Source organism: Erithacus rubecula (genome assembly GCF_903797595.1).
Source record: "Erithacus rubecula genome assembly, chromosome: 1".
NCBI lineage: Eukaryota > Metazoa > Chordata > Aves > Passeriformes > Muscicapidae > Erithacus > Erithacus rubecula.
In genome coordinates this window covers 45,219,642-45,234,384 of record NC_136658.1, presented here as the reverse complement: position 1 = coordinate 45,234,384, position 14,743 = coordinate 45,219,642, and the positions used below count along the sequence as shown (strand labels likewise).

Sequence of the window (14,743 nt, the reverse complement as noted above, 5' to 3'; positions counted from 1 at the left end):
GCAATGATTTAGTGCTTCTTCCAAGCTCACAGCTATTTTGATTTTCTTGGTTTTAATAAGACAACTTTGGAGCAGTGGGCAAAACCCATTCAGTCAAATCTGCACACTTTATAGGAACTTCCTATGTAGTATATGTGTAGAAGAGCACATTTTTTTCCTCTCAACTGTTCTTTAAGATATCAGTATTTGGTTGAACCAAGCAATCAAGGGAGCCAGAGATCGTGGTGGTGTTTCTGTTCGGAATGCTCACCTGCTCACTCTGTTTCATCGACTCTGCAAGTTGCTGTTTTTCCGCATTCGCCCTGTCTTTGTTTTTGATGGAGAGGCACCTCTTCTGAAGAGACAAACCTTGGTAAGTACCTCTGTGAGTTTTTGCAATGTAAAAGAGGCTGCTATATGTCTGTTGATGGTAAACAGCCATTTTCAGTTTCCTTCCTGTTGTTCTGCTTATGTTTTTGAGCTGTGGGGATGGAGGATTGAAGTCCACTCTCTGCAGGTGTCCTTTGCAGTCCCAGCCTGAGTTAGCTCTTGGAGCATGCAGCAGCTCTTCTTTAATCTAGGCAGGTTTGATATTAATGGGAGCCAGGCTGCAGGGAAGTGGATGATGGCACGAGGTTGGCTTGTGCTCCAGAATGGACCTGAATGCAGCTCTGCAGGCATTTGTACCCAGAAGCTGAAAGCTGTTCCTGAGTCCCTCAGAGGGAGCAGACATAGATTTAGAGGCTCTGAAAGCTCTGTTCCCCTTGGTGTAGGATGAGTTAGGAGTATCTCATAGGCTCAGCACACAGAATTTTAAGAGGGATTTACTGGATGTGCATCTTCAGCATCCAGCAAAGTCTTGTTGGTGTTAATCTTATTTTCATAGGCTAAGCGAAGACAAAGAAAGGAAATTGCCATCAATGATTCCAGGAAAACTGCAGAGAAACTCTTGAAAACCCTTTTGAAGAGACATGTTATCAAAACTGCTCTTACAGGCAAAAGGCAAGAAAAAAAAAGTATTTTCCCCTTGTTTATATGTGACAATAAGTCTTTTTGAAGCTGTTAATTGCTGTTTTGTTTTTTCTTTTTTGTTCCCTAAGAAATGAAACTTTGCCCAGTATTACCCAAGTTCACAGAGAAGGAATTGATGATATGTATGCATTGCCTGCTTTAGAGGATGAAGAGAAGCATAGGTAGGTAGAATTAAGAAAAATAGTCAAAATTACTTTTAATAAACCTGGGTAAAAGTATAAACCACATTTTTGAAGCTGGTGAGAGGCCTTTGACCTATGATACACTGTAATACATATATATAAAGTATATTTCTTTAATTTATATTCTATTGTACTTTCTTTTTGAATACATAAGCCTCCTTGTTATTTATGGGAAAGCAACAGAAGAAGCTTTCAGGCCACAGATTAAATTTCTACACTGGATTAATGTATAAGGATGAAAGTTCTACCTTAGTCTGTATGGCCATGTATGTCCATACAATTAAATGGCACTAAATTGTTCAAGTTTGGGTGTGGCAGCTTGATTCTGTTTTGTGTTGACATGTTCAGCAGAGGCAGGATTTGTCTGTACTTGTCACACCTGTGGCATCTTCTTAAATAACACTAAGTGAGAATGTGAAGCTGCCCTATAGGTTACTATTTGTACATCTGTACTTTTATATACTATAAATGCTGACCAAGTAAGAATTGTGTCATGATCTAAATAGAAGCAGTTGTCTCCTTCTAGTTTTAATTTTAATAGTTTGCCTTCTTACTTTCTGTTCAGATCTTTATGATGTGTGTATGTATTTATATATGTATTTATATTTATACACACACACACACACGTATATATGTTTGATGCTACAAATTTTTGTGCTTGGCCAGCATGACTAACGTCTTTTTGCTTAAAATAGAAACTCTGTTCCCCTGGGTAAATATCTGCATCTTTTGTTTTCTCTTTGTGATTTTTAGTTCAGAGGAGGAGGAAGAAAAAGAATGGCAAATGAGAATGAGCCAAAAAAAGATGTTGCAAGTAAGTGCAACCTAGTTGCCTTGTTACTGTGAGCAATCCTCTCATTCATGTGCTATGCTTAAAAGACAAACAAAAAGCTTAGAAAATCAAATTATTTGAAGATATAGGTCTTATGATAACATTGCTTACAAGCAAACAAGTTAATCTTCACTCTAAGAATTCCTGTTAATGAGGAAATATTAATGTGATTTCTCCACTAGAATACAGCAGAACAGCAAACTCTTGTGGTATCCTTTCTCTTTCTTTTTACTGCTTCCTCTGAACATATGAGAATACATTGGTTTTTGTACCAATATAAGTGAAATGCATGCATTTGTGCACGTGTATGCATGTAAAAGACAGCATATTAAGAAAAATTCCTGTGCTTCTCCAAATATAAACTGAAGTTGAAGCACTTAAGTCCTTGAGTTTTCACAGATAAATTCTGTATTTGTTTCTAATGTGCAGAACTGATAGGAGGAGAAGAAGAGTAATATAAGACCTAAGAAGAAGACATAATAAATAATAAAATTCTCTCTTATTTTATCAATAGAAAAAAAAAATAGAAAAAAACTCTGGGAAAGACTGTTCATCTTTGACGTGATTCTCTTTCAGAAGGAGAACCTCCTGGGAAGGATAAAATCAGAGTAGCTGAGGCTACCTGCTTTAGTGATTTATACTAAGTATCTTGTAAAAAGAGTAAAACTAAGTTTCCTTGTATAGTGTGTATGGGGTACTTAACATTTTTTTTATTACATAGTAATACATAGTAATTACATAGTTACTTTTTTCTTGTTTTCTTCACCCTATGTGAAGTAGCAACTAAGTTCATGTGGGTTTTTTATTTTGTTTTGTTTGGAATTAAGTTCTTAATATATTATTATTTTTATTGTGCTCTAATATAAAATATGTATTGTTTTCCATTTTTATAGGAACAGTTATGTGAAAACCCTTATTCTGTAGATATTGAATCAGAAGATTTCCACAAACTGCCTCCAGAAATAAAACATGAGATCTTGACTGATATTAAAGAATTTACAAAGCGAAGAAGAACCTTATTTGAAGCAATGCCAGAGGTAATGTTTAAAATAACTTTCAAGGCATTGGAATGGAGTTATTGCCATTAATGCAAATGAAGACAGAATACTAGATCTGGAAAGCTTTGCACTCTGGACTATTTAATAAGAGATGTTACCTTGAGGAGGAAAAAAAAAATCCAGTGAGATAATGACTCTTAACAGCCTTATCTCTTGATTTCCACTAAAATTAGCAGAGCTAATTTTAAAATGTTAAAAATCCTGCTGTGTTTCGTGCCTCATCAGCATTATGCCCAAGATTGTATAGCATGCTACTGGTGTGGATGAACCAGACAGAATGAATGCAGCTTGGATTCCAAACCCTGAGGTTGTTGGAGGAGTTGGCAGCTGGGAAAAGGCTTTTGTTACTTAGGCAGATATGCTGAAGCTGTTCAGACACTAAAGAGGAATCCTATAGTGCCACTTCTACAATACAATATACATCAGATCAAATGATTGCTTATGTCCAAATGTAAGCTAAGAGCCATCATTTTAAAATTATTCACATGTGGATTCTCTTGTAACTGCTTTTTTCTTGAGATGGGGGTGAACTCTGATAGCCAAAATTGGGATGTCATGTTCTCCAGCACTCAGAACTACTGGTACCTTTCAGAATTGTTGTATGTTGCCAGGATAATATTGCTATTGCTTGGAAATGCAGCAGCCTGTGAAAGACACGTTAGCTGCTTAAAGGAACTCTTGAAAGAATTTCCGCACTCTTCCAGAACATGGGAAAATAATTTGCTTAAAAGGGGTATTTTATTTCAATTGATTTGTTTGTTTTGTTTTGTTTTTTGTTTTGTTTTTTTGAGGACTCCAATGACTTTTCCCAGTACCAGCTCAGGGGTTTGCTTAAAAAAAGCAGCCTCAATCGGTGCATAGAAAATGTAGAAAAAGAAATGAATCAACAGCACTCGGGTGAAATTCAAACACAATATGAAAATGAAGGTGGTTTTGTGAAAGAAGTGGAATCAAGGAAGGTGGTCTCTGAAGAGACTTCTCACTATATTCTGATAAAGGGTATGTCAGGTCTTAATTTTGTAAAACCTATTGTTAGGAGTGTGCACTCTGGCACACTCTTGCAATTTTAAGAGAAACCTGAATATTGTTTATTGGTGCATGTAGCCAGTACTTTGTATTAAATGTGCATTAATATTGTATGCCATTAGTTGTGATCTGTAAACCTGTAGAAAAGTGGCTTGATAATCTTTATGTAGTGAAGTTGATTAGGTAAAATGGAATATTATTGTAAAGCAGTATTTTTCCACACAAAACTTTATTTCAGGTATTCAAGCAAGAGAAGCTATGACTAGAGACTTGGAAACTACTGCAGGACCCTCATCAAAAATGCATGAATTGACTAAATTAAATAAAATCAGTGAATCTCCTGCTGATGCAAAGCTGTCTACATCTGACAAGATGCAGCCAGAGGAAGGTGACAAGGTGGTGGCAGCACCCCCCTCTCCTCGGACTTTGCTTGCTATCCAGGCAGCCATGGTGGAAAGCAGCTCAGAAGAAGAACTGGATGCAGGACAATTGAACATGGACCAATTTGTGTCAGGGGAAGGCAGTGTGTCTCCAAGAACACTGCGGGCAATTCAGCAAGCTCTGAGTGAAGATGATAAAGGGGAGGAAGTTGTTACTGCTACAACTGATGGAATGCTATCAGAAAGACCAGAAGGGAAGGATTTTCTGTCTAGCAGCTCAGATGAGGAGCAGATTCCTGAAATTAAGGAGGAAAAAACCATTTCTACAGCTACAATTAATTCATCGATCCAAGTGACTATACAAGATGCTAAATTTAAACAGAAGAGTCAGGAGCTGGGAAAAAGTCATGTTGCACCCAAAGACACTGAGATATTCAGAGATGAAAGTTATTCTGCTATTGAAAATACTAGAAAAGGCAAAGAAGAGACAGAAAAAGATGAAAATGATTCAGAAAATCATACTGCACCCAAAGACACCAGTATATCCACAGCTGAAACTTATATTGACAATAATATGAAAGACACAGAAGACGTAGACAAGGAAGAAAATGCTTCCAAAAATCGTATTTCACCAAATGATACCTGTATATCTACAGCTGAAAATTATTCTTATATTAGCAATATTAGAAAAGACAAAGAAGACTTGGACAAAGAAAAAAATGATTCCAAAATGGACTCAGAGTCTCTGGGAGATAAAGATGTGAATTTTTGTTTGCAGAAGCCAAGCTGTTCCCCTATGCAAACTAGTGTAAATGCTTTGATTCATGCTGAAATAACAGACCTTTCTAAAACTGAAAAAAACTTGAAAATTTCTGAAAATGCACAGGAAATAATTTCACAATCAGAGAAGAATGTATCGGAGGATATTAGAGTTTTTCCAGAAACAAGAGGTCCTGAGAAGGAAAGAGAAGGGATATCACAGTCTGAAGACAGTGATTCTGATGGTATGTACTTTTTGATTGTGTAAAAGGATAAGAAAACAGGACAATATTGTATTTGTAGTCAGTTGAAAGTAACCTTTTCTCTTAGTAAGAAATGTTTAAAAATGCATCCACTCCCACATAATAGGAGGCAGGAAGAAAATCTGAGCTGTGTTTCTCTCCTTGATGTCGTATTTTGTCATTGAAACCTGAGTATAGAATATGGAAAGTCAGGGAAGCGTGTTGTGTACGTTGAATTTAACTAATGTATTAACCAGTCAGACACTTGGTTTATGTAATTTCACAATCTTTATACTTTTCTGCTGCATATAGAAAAAAAAGTCACGGCCCAAGGTAAAAATGTTTGCAAGTCTCTGTTTTCCTTTGATAGGAAGCTTTATTGAAGTGGATGCTGAGGTCAGTAATGAGGCTGAATTTCCTGCTAAATATGATGAAAAATTGAGTGATGAACCAACACTTCCAGAAGTGGAGACAGACCAACCTGGTGCTTTTACACTGGACTTGCTGAAGGACTCTGGTGAGGTGGAGCTGGGAAACACTCAGAATGTTGAAAGAGAAGATGATGGTAAAGAGGCAGTGGATGAGTGGCAAGATATCAGTTTGGTAACTCGTTGTTTCTTGTTTTGAGCTTGTAATGGAGTGCTTTGCCTCCAAATAGTTGTTAAGGAAAACTATTGAACAGCTTCTTATTGTTTCATTGCTTTCTCACATAGGTATCTAATTGTGTGGGAATTGATCTTTCTTTAAAGGTGGTTAATCATAATCTCCCTAAAACCAAAGGAAAATTTTAAGGTTTTAGCAAATTCATGACTAGACTGTCTCTGGTCTTACAATTTGCTGCATTAGAGAAGCTGTAACAACTTCCTAGTGTGAATTAGAGGAACATATGCTGCTAGGATAATTGTAGTTGGAGACTTTGTGCTTTACTTTACTAAGTGTACCCGAATTGTTGAAATAATGAAAATCTTGGTTTATATTTTCAGGAAGAACTAGAAGAGTTGGAAAAGAACCTTTCTGCTGAGCAGAATATACTTCAGTCTCAAAAACAGCAGCAGGAACGTGTTGCTGCTTCTGTAACAGGACAGATGTTCTTGGAAAGCCAGGTAGTATTTGTTGAGTCATTTTGATTTGTTTCCCTCCTCCAACCCAGTCATTTACTCAAAAGCTGCTAGTAATTTTGCTTAGTTATAGGTCACCTTATTTCCCCTCCTAGGAGGTTGTTTTCTTCAGTTTGCTTGATTTAAAATATTGTAAGTTTTGAGGTAATCTTGAATTCCAGCTACTATAAATAAGTGTAATAACATTATAAGATAATGGTATAATTACAGATAAATCAGTATATCTTTTGAGCACCAGCTTTTAAATGTTGGGCCAGTTTGATCTTGAACTGTTTTTGTGAAAAGTGCAAAATGAACAAAAAATATTAGGAAGCTATGTTCAGCAGCAAAGAATTGATGCAGTCTGTGTATTAGGTAAACTGTGATTTCCCCTAGTGTTTGAAAGTTTAAAAAATTACAAGAAGTCTGTATAGCTTATGCCCTGAGTAAGCAGTTTGAAGGAATCTCACCAGTAGTGCCTGAATAAGCCTGTTACTTCTGTGCCAGTGTTTCAAGGTTTAATACAATGTATTTGGGTTAACAAACCAATCCATTACTAGTAGACTAGTGATACTGTCTGTGATGTAATAAACTTATGCTAACAAATAAATTCCAAGCAATAAGTAAATGCTTGTATTTTTTTCCTTAATGGGACAGTTTAGGTAGTTTTAAAATTATACTTAAACTTGGTTAAATATTTGCACAGACTTGTTTCTTCAGGTGATTTTTTTAAAGGCCAGTAGATTAGAGTCATAGTATTATGTGCCATGTAATTGTATGGCACACCATTATGGTTGTAAGTCTTTTGATCTAGTGCTTTTATTCTTAATTACAGTAAAAATTTAATGTCTTAAGATTGATTCTGTCAAGCCTCAAAAGCCATCTGAGTGAAGAACATAATGCACACCTGTGTAACTAGGAGAATAACTAGGACAAACCTGTAAACCTAGTGCATGTGGAATACTTAACTGAATTTGTGTAATGTATCCCATAAAAGCAAAATTGCATCAAAATAGAGGTGAATCAAAACACTATTCAAGAAATGAGTAGTCTTCCCACTGTTTCCTGCTTGATATGAATGTTTCTCATAGGCTGTTATACTACTTTCTTTGATGAAGTGATAATGACATTTTTTTTAAATATGATTTTTTAAATTTTACTTTTTATATTTAACCAGCCTGCATCTTTCTTTCCTGGAGCCCACATAATTGTAATGCATGGAGTTTTCTCCTTGCTGTGCAAAACAATACTTAAGTATGCTTGTGTAATTAAGATGGCAGGTTTTCAAACTGTGTGGGAAAAGTGTGCTTGAGTAGTCCTTGACTTATATGGCACTGTTTGCCTGAGAGGAGTTGAGTGGGGATTCCCTCTTGACTTAACTTGGCGCTTTTTACCGGAAGTTTAAGGTTTGTAGTCAAATAATAAATAACTCCAAGTGTGAATCTAGCAGTTCTGAGTCAAGCAGAAGTGTATCAGAAGTTAATTCTTTAGATGAATTAACTGTTTTCCTTCCATCCTGCAGGAGCTGCTCCGTCTGTTTGGCATTCCGTACATCGAAGCTCCGATGGAGGCAGAGGCACAGTGTGCTGTGTTGGACCTCACTGATCAGACCTCTGGGACAATCACTGATGACAGTGATGTTTGGTTGTTTGGTGCACGACATGTTTATAAAAACTTCTTCAGTCAGAGCAAATACATAGAATATTATCAATATGTTGACTTTCAGAACCAGCTAGGTAAGCCTCGGGTATTGATTTGTTAAACACAGTCTTTAATAAGACAACTCTGTCATCTGTCTCTTTGTATTTTCTACAGAATTTTGTGTGTCTGCTCTTTGGAGAGTTTCTAAAGCCTTTCAGTTAGGTTGCTATTTTACTGCCAGATGACCCATACTGAATTTGGAGACCATCTGCATTTAATGTACTGAGTTAGTGTAATGATCATCAAGGCTGGAGATATGAACTGTTATACCAGTTTCTGGGAAAATGTTAGCGTGACTTTTCTGATGTGTTGGGAAAATTACATTCTGATGTCATCAGATTTTTAGTCTTCTGGAAATAGAAGTTGGTTTTGGACATACTGAGATGTAATATATTAAAAGAGAATCTGGAATATATGTAACATATGTTTCATATAGTTGACACTGAAAAATGTTTTTCTTCTTTCTGGTTGCTCTTGAGCTAGTCTAATCAAATTGTTGCCAATTTTGTTGAACAACTAAGCTTCAGTGTCACATAGAGTATTAGGCAAAAGATCAGCCAATTTAAAGTTGTTACTGTGTCTTGAGCAGATTTTTTAAAATCAGGTTTGACATATTCAATTTGAGAGGGTATAAACTTTGAAATAGTAGCACGTAAAATTTTGTAACATTTTTATGTGGCAAAAAATATAGCTCTGGTTTCTTCCAGCAAATTGAATGAAATATTTTTCCACTACTTTTTTATGCTATTGTAGCTTAAATGGAAAGGGTGGCTCTAAAAGCATGTTTATGCTTTTTTTTTACTGGTTTTGATGTGATAAGCCAAATATTTATTTATTTATTTGGAAATAATAGTCATCATCAGACTTTGTCACATTCCTCTGTAGTCTCATGCTTTTCCTTTCCCATGCATTGCAGAAATTCTTCTGTCTTGTCAGCTGATGGATATCATGACTAGCATGATAATGGTTTTGCTTTGTGTGTTTAGATTCACATCCCTCCTTTTCTGCATGGAATTAAAAAAAAAAAATTTCAAATCTAAACTTTGAAGCTGGTCACTAAAAATAAGTCTGGCTGCCTCAAACATTATGGCCTATCAAATAGAAGTGGTCAGTCAGCTGAGTTCTTCCTTCTTTCTGGCTGTTTCACAGGCTCTTCTGGTCTACTTAGTAACAGCACTGAGCAAAAGGCTCCCAGTTGAGGAACACTTATAGGAATCAGAGACATTGGTATTATGGATTAGAATTCAAAGAGAATGTTTTTATTTGATTCTGACATTACTCAATTCAGGTCAGTATTAGATGAGAACAGGACAGTAACTGGATGTAATAAATATAAAAACAGTATCTTTTAACAACCCTGAATTTTGAAATTACACAATCACAGAATTATTTTGGTTGGAAAGGACCTCTGAGATCATCAACTCCAATGTTTGTCTGATCACCACCTTATCAACTAGACCATGGCACTGAATGCCACATCCAGTTGTTTCTTGAATACTTCCAGAGATGGTGACTCCACCAGCTCACTGCACAGTCCAATCTAATATTTAACAATAATTTCCATGAAAAGGTCCTTCTGATGTCCATTGTAACATTTTCACTTTGGCAAGATATATTTGCCAAATTAACATAATTACTGGTGCTTGAGCTAGCAGGAGTATATTGATGCTGCTCCAGAACATAACTTAGCCAATTCTGATATTGAATTAAATATAATTTTATGGAGTTAATGCCTTTGTGTTCCTTTCCGTTTTTGACTTTCTGATAATATTTTTTATTTTGTATCCTAATAAGTGCTGAATGCATACACTTTCTTTTTCAGGGTTGGATAGAAACAAGCTAATTAATTTGGCATACTTGCTTGGAAGTGACTACACTGAGGGCATCCCAAATGTCGGATTTGTAACAGCGATGGAGATTTTAAATGAATTTCCTGGGCATGGCTTGGAACCTCTATTAAAATTTGCGTATGCTTTATTGGGATTTAATTTTTTGTATCTCCATATTGTAGTTATTAGTAAATATGCTTTTCTGATTCTTAAGAAAAACATATGACCATCACTGACTATCATTAATGGCTGTAAAACATGACTCCATAATGTCACTATTTGGGATGACAGATAAGGTAATGAGTTGATTATATCACAGTGACACAAATAAAGACAGCAGAACAGCTGTAAAATTGTGCATCTGCCTCAGAATTTATTGGAGAGCTGCTTCCATAGTAGAACAGAGGTTCATTCTCCCTGGGTTGGTGAGAGGTTGCTGTATTTTGCTCATAGAGAAAGGGGACTTGATTGGGGATTGGATGATCTGGAAGGAGACAGGCAGTTAGGGTGTGGACAAGAAAAATATTTTAAGAGGGCCGAGGCAGCTGTATTGGCAATGGAAAGGATGGTTAGAAGTATTTTATTTTTCTTCCTTTTCCTTACATACCAAAAAAATCTCCAAAAATTATTATTGTGTGTGGATCATCCTTTGCAAGTGAGGCTGAAGTTGGGGCCTTCTGTTTAGCAGCTTATGGGGAAGCCAGGTGATTGATATTTGCTACTTTGGCTTACAATAGCTGCATTTAACGTGTATGTTTTGTCTTTTCTGCTTTTAAGACTTTTTGTGCCTTTGGCAATCTTTCATTTCTACGTCATCTCTTGCAGTAATTGAAGTAGGTAGACTAAGGCTATTGAAATTAGTATGGCAGATATTTCAGATTTTATCTTAAGGGGCAAATTAATAATTTTCTCTGTTTTTCAGTGAGTGGTGGAATGAGGCTCAGAAGAGTAAGAAAGTGAGGCCTAACCCACATGACACCAGAGTCAAGAAGAAACTGCGGGAGCTTCAGCTTTATTCAGGTTTCCCAAATCCTGCAGTGGCAGAAGCATACCTGAAGCCTGTGGTGGATGAGTCAAGGGGTTCATTCATCTGGGGAAAGCCTGATGTAGAGCAGATCAGAGAATATCCTTTTATTTGTTAGGTAAAAGTACTCAGAGTTCATAAGGAGTCAGTAATGGAATGTCAAGTTCTTAACATCCCTTTGTTGTGAAGGGCCCCAAGCCCTATCTGCATGTGCTCCCCTAAAATGAGACCACCTCTGGAATAGAAGGGAATGCTGCCATGTATATGTGCCAGTTAGGGCTGCTCTGCCCTCCTCAGAGAGTGGGGAGTGGGCTGTCTCACTTTGCATGCAGAGAGAATCTCATAGGTGAACTGACTAATGTTACATTTCTGTAATTGAACTGTACATGTTTATCCTCTTGAAGTGGGATTGTTTGCACATTCCCTCTGTATGTTTGCCATTTTTCACAAATAAGTCTTGAAATCTAGCAGAAATGGTGTTTCAATTTGCACTTTATCCCTAGTTATTCCCTGCATTTCATCCCATAATATCTGCTTTTAGCTTCAGTTGCTGAGCTGCAGCAAAAAGTATTGAAAAGTAGATGGCAATAAATGCAGAGCTAATAGTGTTTTAAACAGTAAATAAAACTTCCAGTAGGTGCAAGTGTAAAAATAAGGTTAATATATAGGCATTTTGTGTATAGCAATTCCATTTAGCCAAAATGAGTTCTGTCTTCACTGAGACATGCTTTGGGAAATGTTGATATTAGAGAAAAAGTTCTGCAACTAATGGAGATGGAGCAGTGTGATTGTGATACATTGTTTTAACCAAGAGTCTTTTGTCTGATTTTGTAATAGAAGAAGCTTTGAAGTGGAGCAGCTTTCCTCCAGACATTATTCACTTCAGGAATTTTCATTTTATGTGTTTACAAAATACCAGTAGTAACCATTTTGTAAAGTTCCTTAACTTTCTGTACATTCTGCAAGGATCACTTTGGCTGGACTAGGACAAAGATCGATGGAATCCTTTTGCCTGTGATGAAACAACTGAACATGCAGCAGGTGAAAGTCTACCTGTAGTGTAGGGGTAACTGGAAAATTGTGAGAGAAGCATTTTAAAAGAACAGCAAGGCTTTGAAGTAAAATATCTTTCTCAGAAACTGGGGTATAGTTTTTAATCTTTTCTGTGTATTTAATTTTTTTTAATTCACTAAGCTTGCCTCTCCATTTCTGTATGACTTGAGTGTGCTGTGAGGGACTGCATAATTTCAGACAAGTTTCAAGTTTCCTTGCCTATCAAGCACCTATCTCAAGTCCAGGTTGCTGTTTTTTCTGGAAACAGTCAAGTTAACAGGTATCGCAAGCAACTTCAATACTTCTAGAAGATAATGTTCTATAAACACTTTATAGAGTATATAAAAAAGCGCCCCTGAGATTTTGGTGGAGTGATACTGTCCATTTGATGCTATATGTTGAGCAAGTGCCCATCAGTAATATTATTCTAATTTCCAAGTAGATGTTTAGTCGATTTTATTAACATGTGAAAGTGAATGCCCCCACTGTGGTAGCTGTCAAAGCTGTAAAATTGATCAGCAATGTCAGATTATTTTTTCCTTTTGCCATAGACAAGATAGATACATTGTCTAAACCAGTGTTCTAGGTTCTGTGTATCACTGAATGGAGTAAGGCCCTATAGCTACATACATTTTCTTTCAGATTGACTGGAATATCCTTTGGAAGTGTCTCTCTCTTAGACAATGTTAGGGAAAAAGCAGAGGTCTGGCTTAGCCCATAGCAAAAAGCCTAGCTGTGGTTGAATAGCACAAATCCACACTGTGTGACGACTGTTGGTTCTACTTTTCAGTCTTTATACTGTAGCAGCATGTGGTGCAATGAACTTGAGTCAAAAGCCTGCGTGTTCTTGCACTTAGAGGCACAAATGCAAAGTGCACTTACAGCATTTACTTAGTAAACATTCTGCTTTAACAGCTGGAAGCTAAGGATGTGTTTGTAAGGACATATTTAAGAGCACTACAGAAATTCTCTGTATTAGGGTTGACAATAATAGCAACATATGTCTAATCACCAGCAGCACAATATTTATGAAATCTCACTGGAGTTTGCTAATTACTAATTTCTGTAAAGGTTCTTGTTGCTAATTTATTGTAAAGTGTAAGTATTGCTATAATGATGCATCTTGCTGTTCATATCTACATGCATATGTATTAATTTCATTACTCCTTTGTCATGCTTCAGTTTCAGATGTTTTATAAAATAGCTAACAACTGAATTCTCATTACAAAAACATTCAACTCTGTTTCTGTTTTATTTTTGACAGACTCAGCTTCGAATTGATTCATTCTTCAGACTAGAACAGCATGAAAAACAAGCTATTAAAAGTCAGAGACTACGCAGAGCTGTGACTTGTCTGAAGAGAAAGGAAAAGGAAGCAGATGATGAAGTTCAGGAGGCCACTGCTGGCACAGAAATGGAGCTTAAACAGCCTGGGAAAAGGAAAGGGGAAGGTACCACAGACCCTGTGAATGAAGCTGCAGCAACAAAAGTACAGAGTGGAAAGAGAAGAAAACATTCAGATTCCAAAAAAGAATTTTTATATGGAGGTGGTTTTGTTGGAAATTTGCATCTTTCAGAAACTTCTAGTGACTCCTCAGTGGAGGAATCCAAAGGTAGAGATTTAGGCAAGAGTAAAAGGAAGAAAAACATGTCTGCAGCAGAGACAGCTGACCATAAAGAGAAAAAAGGGCACAGTAGCTCAAGTGAAGAGGATGAAGACCTGGGAAATGTAGTCATGGTGACTGCCAAACCTGTGTTTGAAGGCAGAAAAAAGAAATCACAGGGCAAGAGAGGAATAAGAAAGAAAATATCTTAAAAAGTATTTAAAAAGACTGTGATTTTTCTGAGCTTTGTAAATATTCTAATGAATTCTTTATAAAATGTAATAAATTATCTCTATTTGTAATGCATTTTGTCACACTTTTTCTGTCCAGAACTTAAATAGAAATAATTCTAAACAATGAAAACACTAATTTTAGCACATTTACTCAGAAAGACCTACATTGCACTTGGTAGAAGTTTTCAGGCTTCAGATTTTAAAATTGAGCCAAAACATGTTGTTCATTTATCTTCATTCTAATTGATTTGATAGAGCTGTTAAAATCACCTGCAACCTGTTGCTTCTTAACTTTAGATTTGAATGAAATTCTGAAAATTGCTTGTGTTATTTCTAGGTGTTGCAAAAAGTGAAATAAGTTCAATTCTTTTGCTTTTCTTCTTTCCTTCCCTAAGCCTGTCTTGAAAGTTTTGTGCCCAAGGTAATATTGTTTATTGAAGAGAGATGATGCAAACCCTAAAAAAATCTCAAGGAAAAACATACAGTACATCTGTAATCTAATATGCATTGATTATTTATGTTCTGAATGTTTCTAGGTTTGGAGTTACATGGCTGTGTCCAAAGGCAGTATTTGTTTATGAAGGTGATTTTCAGAGGTATCTATTGGTTGCAACACTCACAGTGGATTAATTTTTGTGCGGAGATGTGAAACTCAGAGTTCTCACATGCTTCTTTTCTCTGAATGTAGAATTTATTTCCAGCTCCTGGGAAT

The 14,743-nt window shown here is 36.3% G+C and overlaps 1 protein-coding gene across 3 annotated transcripts in view; it reads left to right on the top strand.

The window, feature by feature from the left end:
- The window catches only part of LOC306808798 (DNA excision repair protein ERCC-5-like), a 546,121-nt gene that overhangs the window by 872 nt on the left and 530,506 nt on the right, over nucleotides 1–14,743 (top strand). Inside the window, exons 3-16 of one of the 3 annotated variants that reach the window (XM_079319783.1) lie at nucleotides 177–352; nucleotides 866–981; nucleotides 1,080–1,172; nucleotides 1,947–2,007; nucleotides 2,919–3,062; nucleotides 3,875–4,082; nucleotides 4,348–5,493; nucleotides 5,861–6,093; nucleotides 6,474–6,593; nucleotides 8,110–8,323; nucleotides 10,111–10,255; nucleotides 11,040–11,240; nucleotides 12,098–12,182; nucleotides 13,459–14,104. In XM_079319783.1, coding sequence (XP_079175909.1) covers nucleotides 177–352; nucleotides 866–981; nucleotides 1,080–1,172; nucleotides 1,947–2,007; nucleotides 2,919–3,062; nucleotides 3,875–4,082; nucleotides 4,348–5,493; nucleotides 5,861–6,093; nucleotides 6,474–6,593; nucleotides 8,110–8,323; nucleotides 10,111–10,255; nucleotides 11,040–11,240; nucleotides 12,098–12,182; nucleotides 13,459–14,010 — 3,494 coding nt within the window. In that variant the 3' untranslated portion in view covers nucleotides 14,011–14,104. Of the gene's footprint in view, nucleotides 1–176; nucleotides 353–865; nucleotides 982–1,079; nucleotides 1,173–1,946; nucleotides 2,008–2,918; nucleotides 3,063–3,874; nucleotides 4,083–4,347; nucleotides 5,494–5,860; nucleotides 6,094–6,473; nucleotides 6,594–8,109; nucleotides 8,324–10,110; nucleotides 10,256–11,039; nucleotides 11,260–12,097; nucleotides 12,183–13,458; nucleotides 14,105–14,743 lie in introns of those variants that run through there. The other 2 variants (XM_079319782.1, XM_079319784.1) reach the window with 2 other exon arrangements.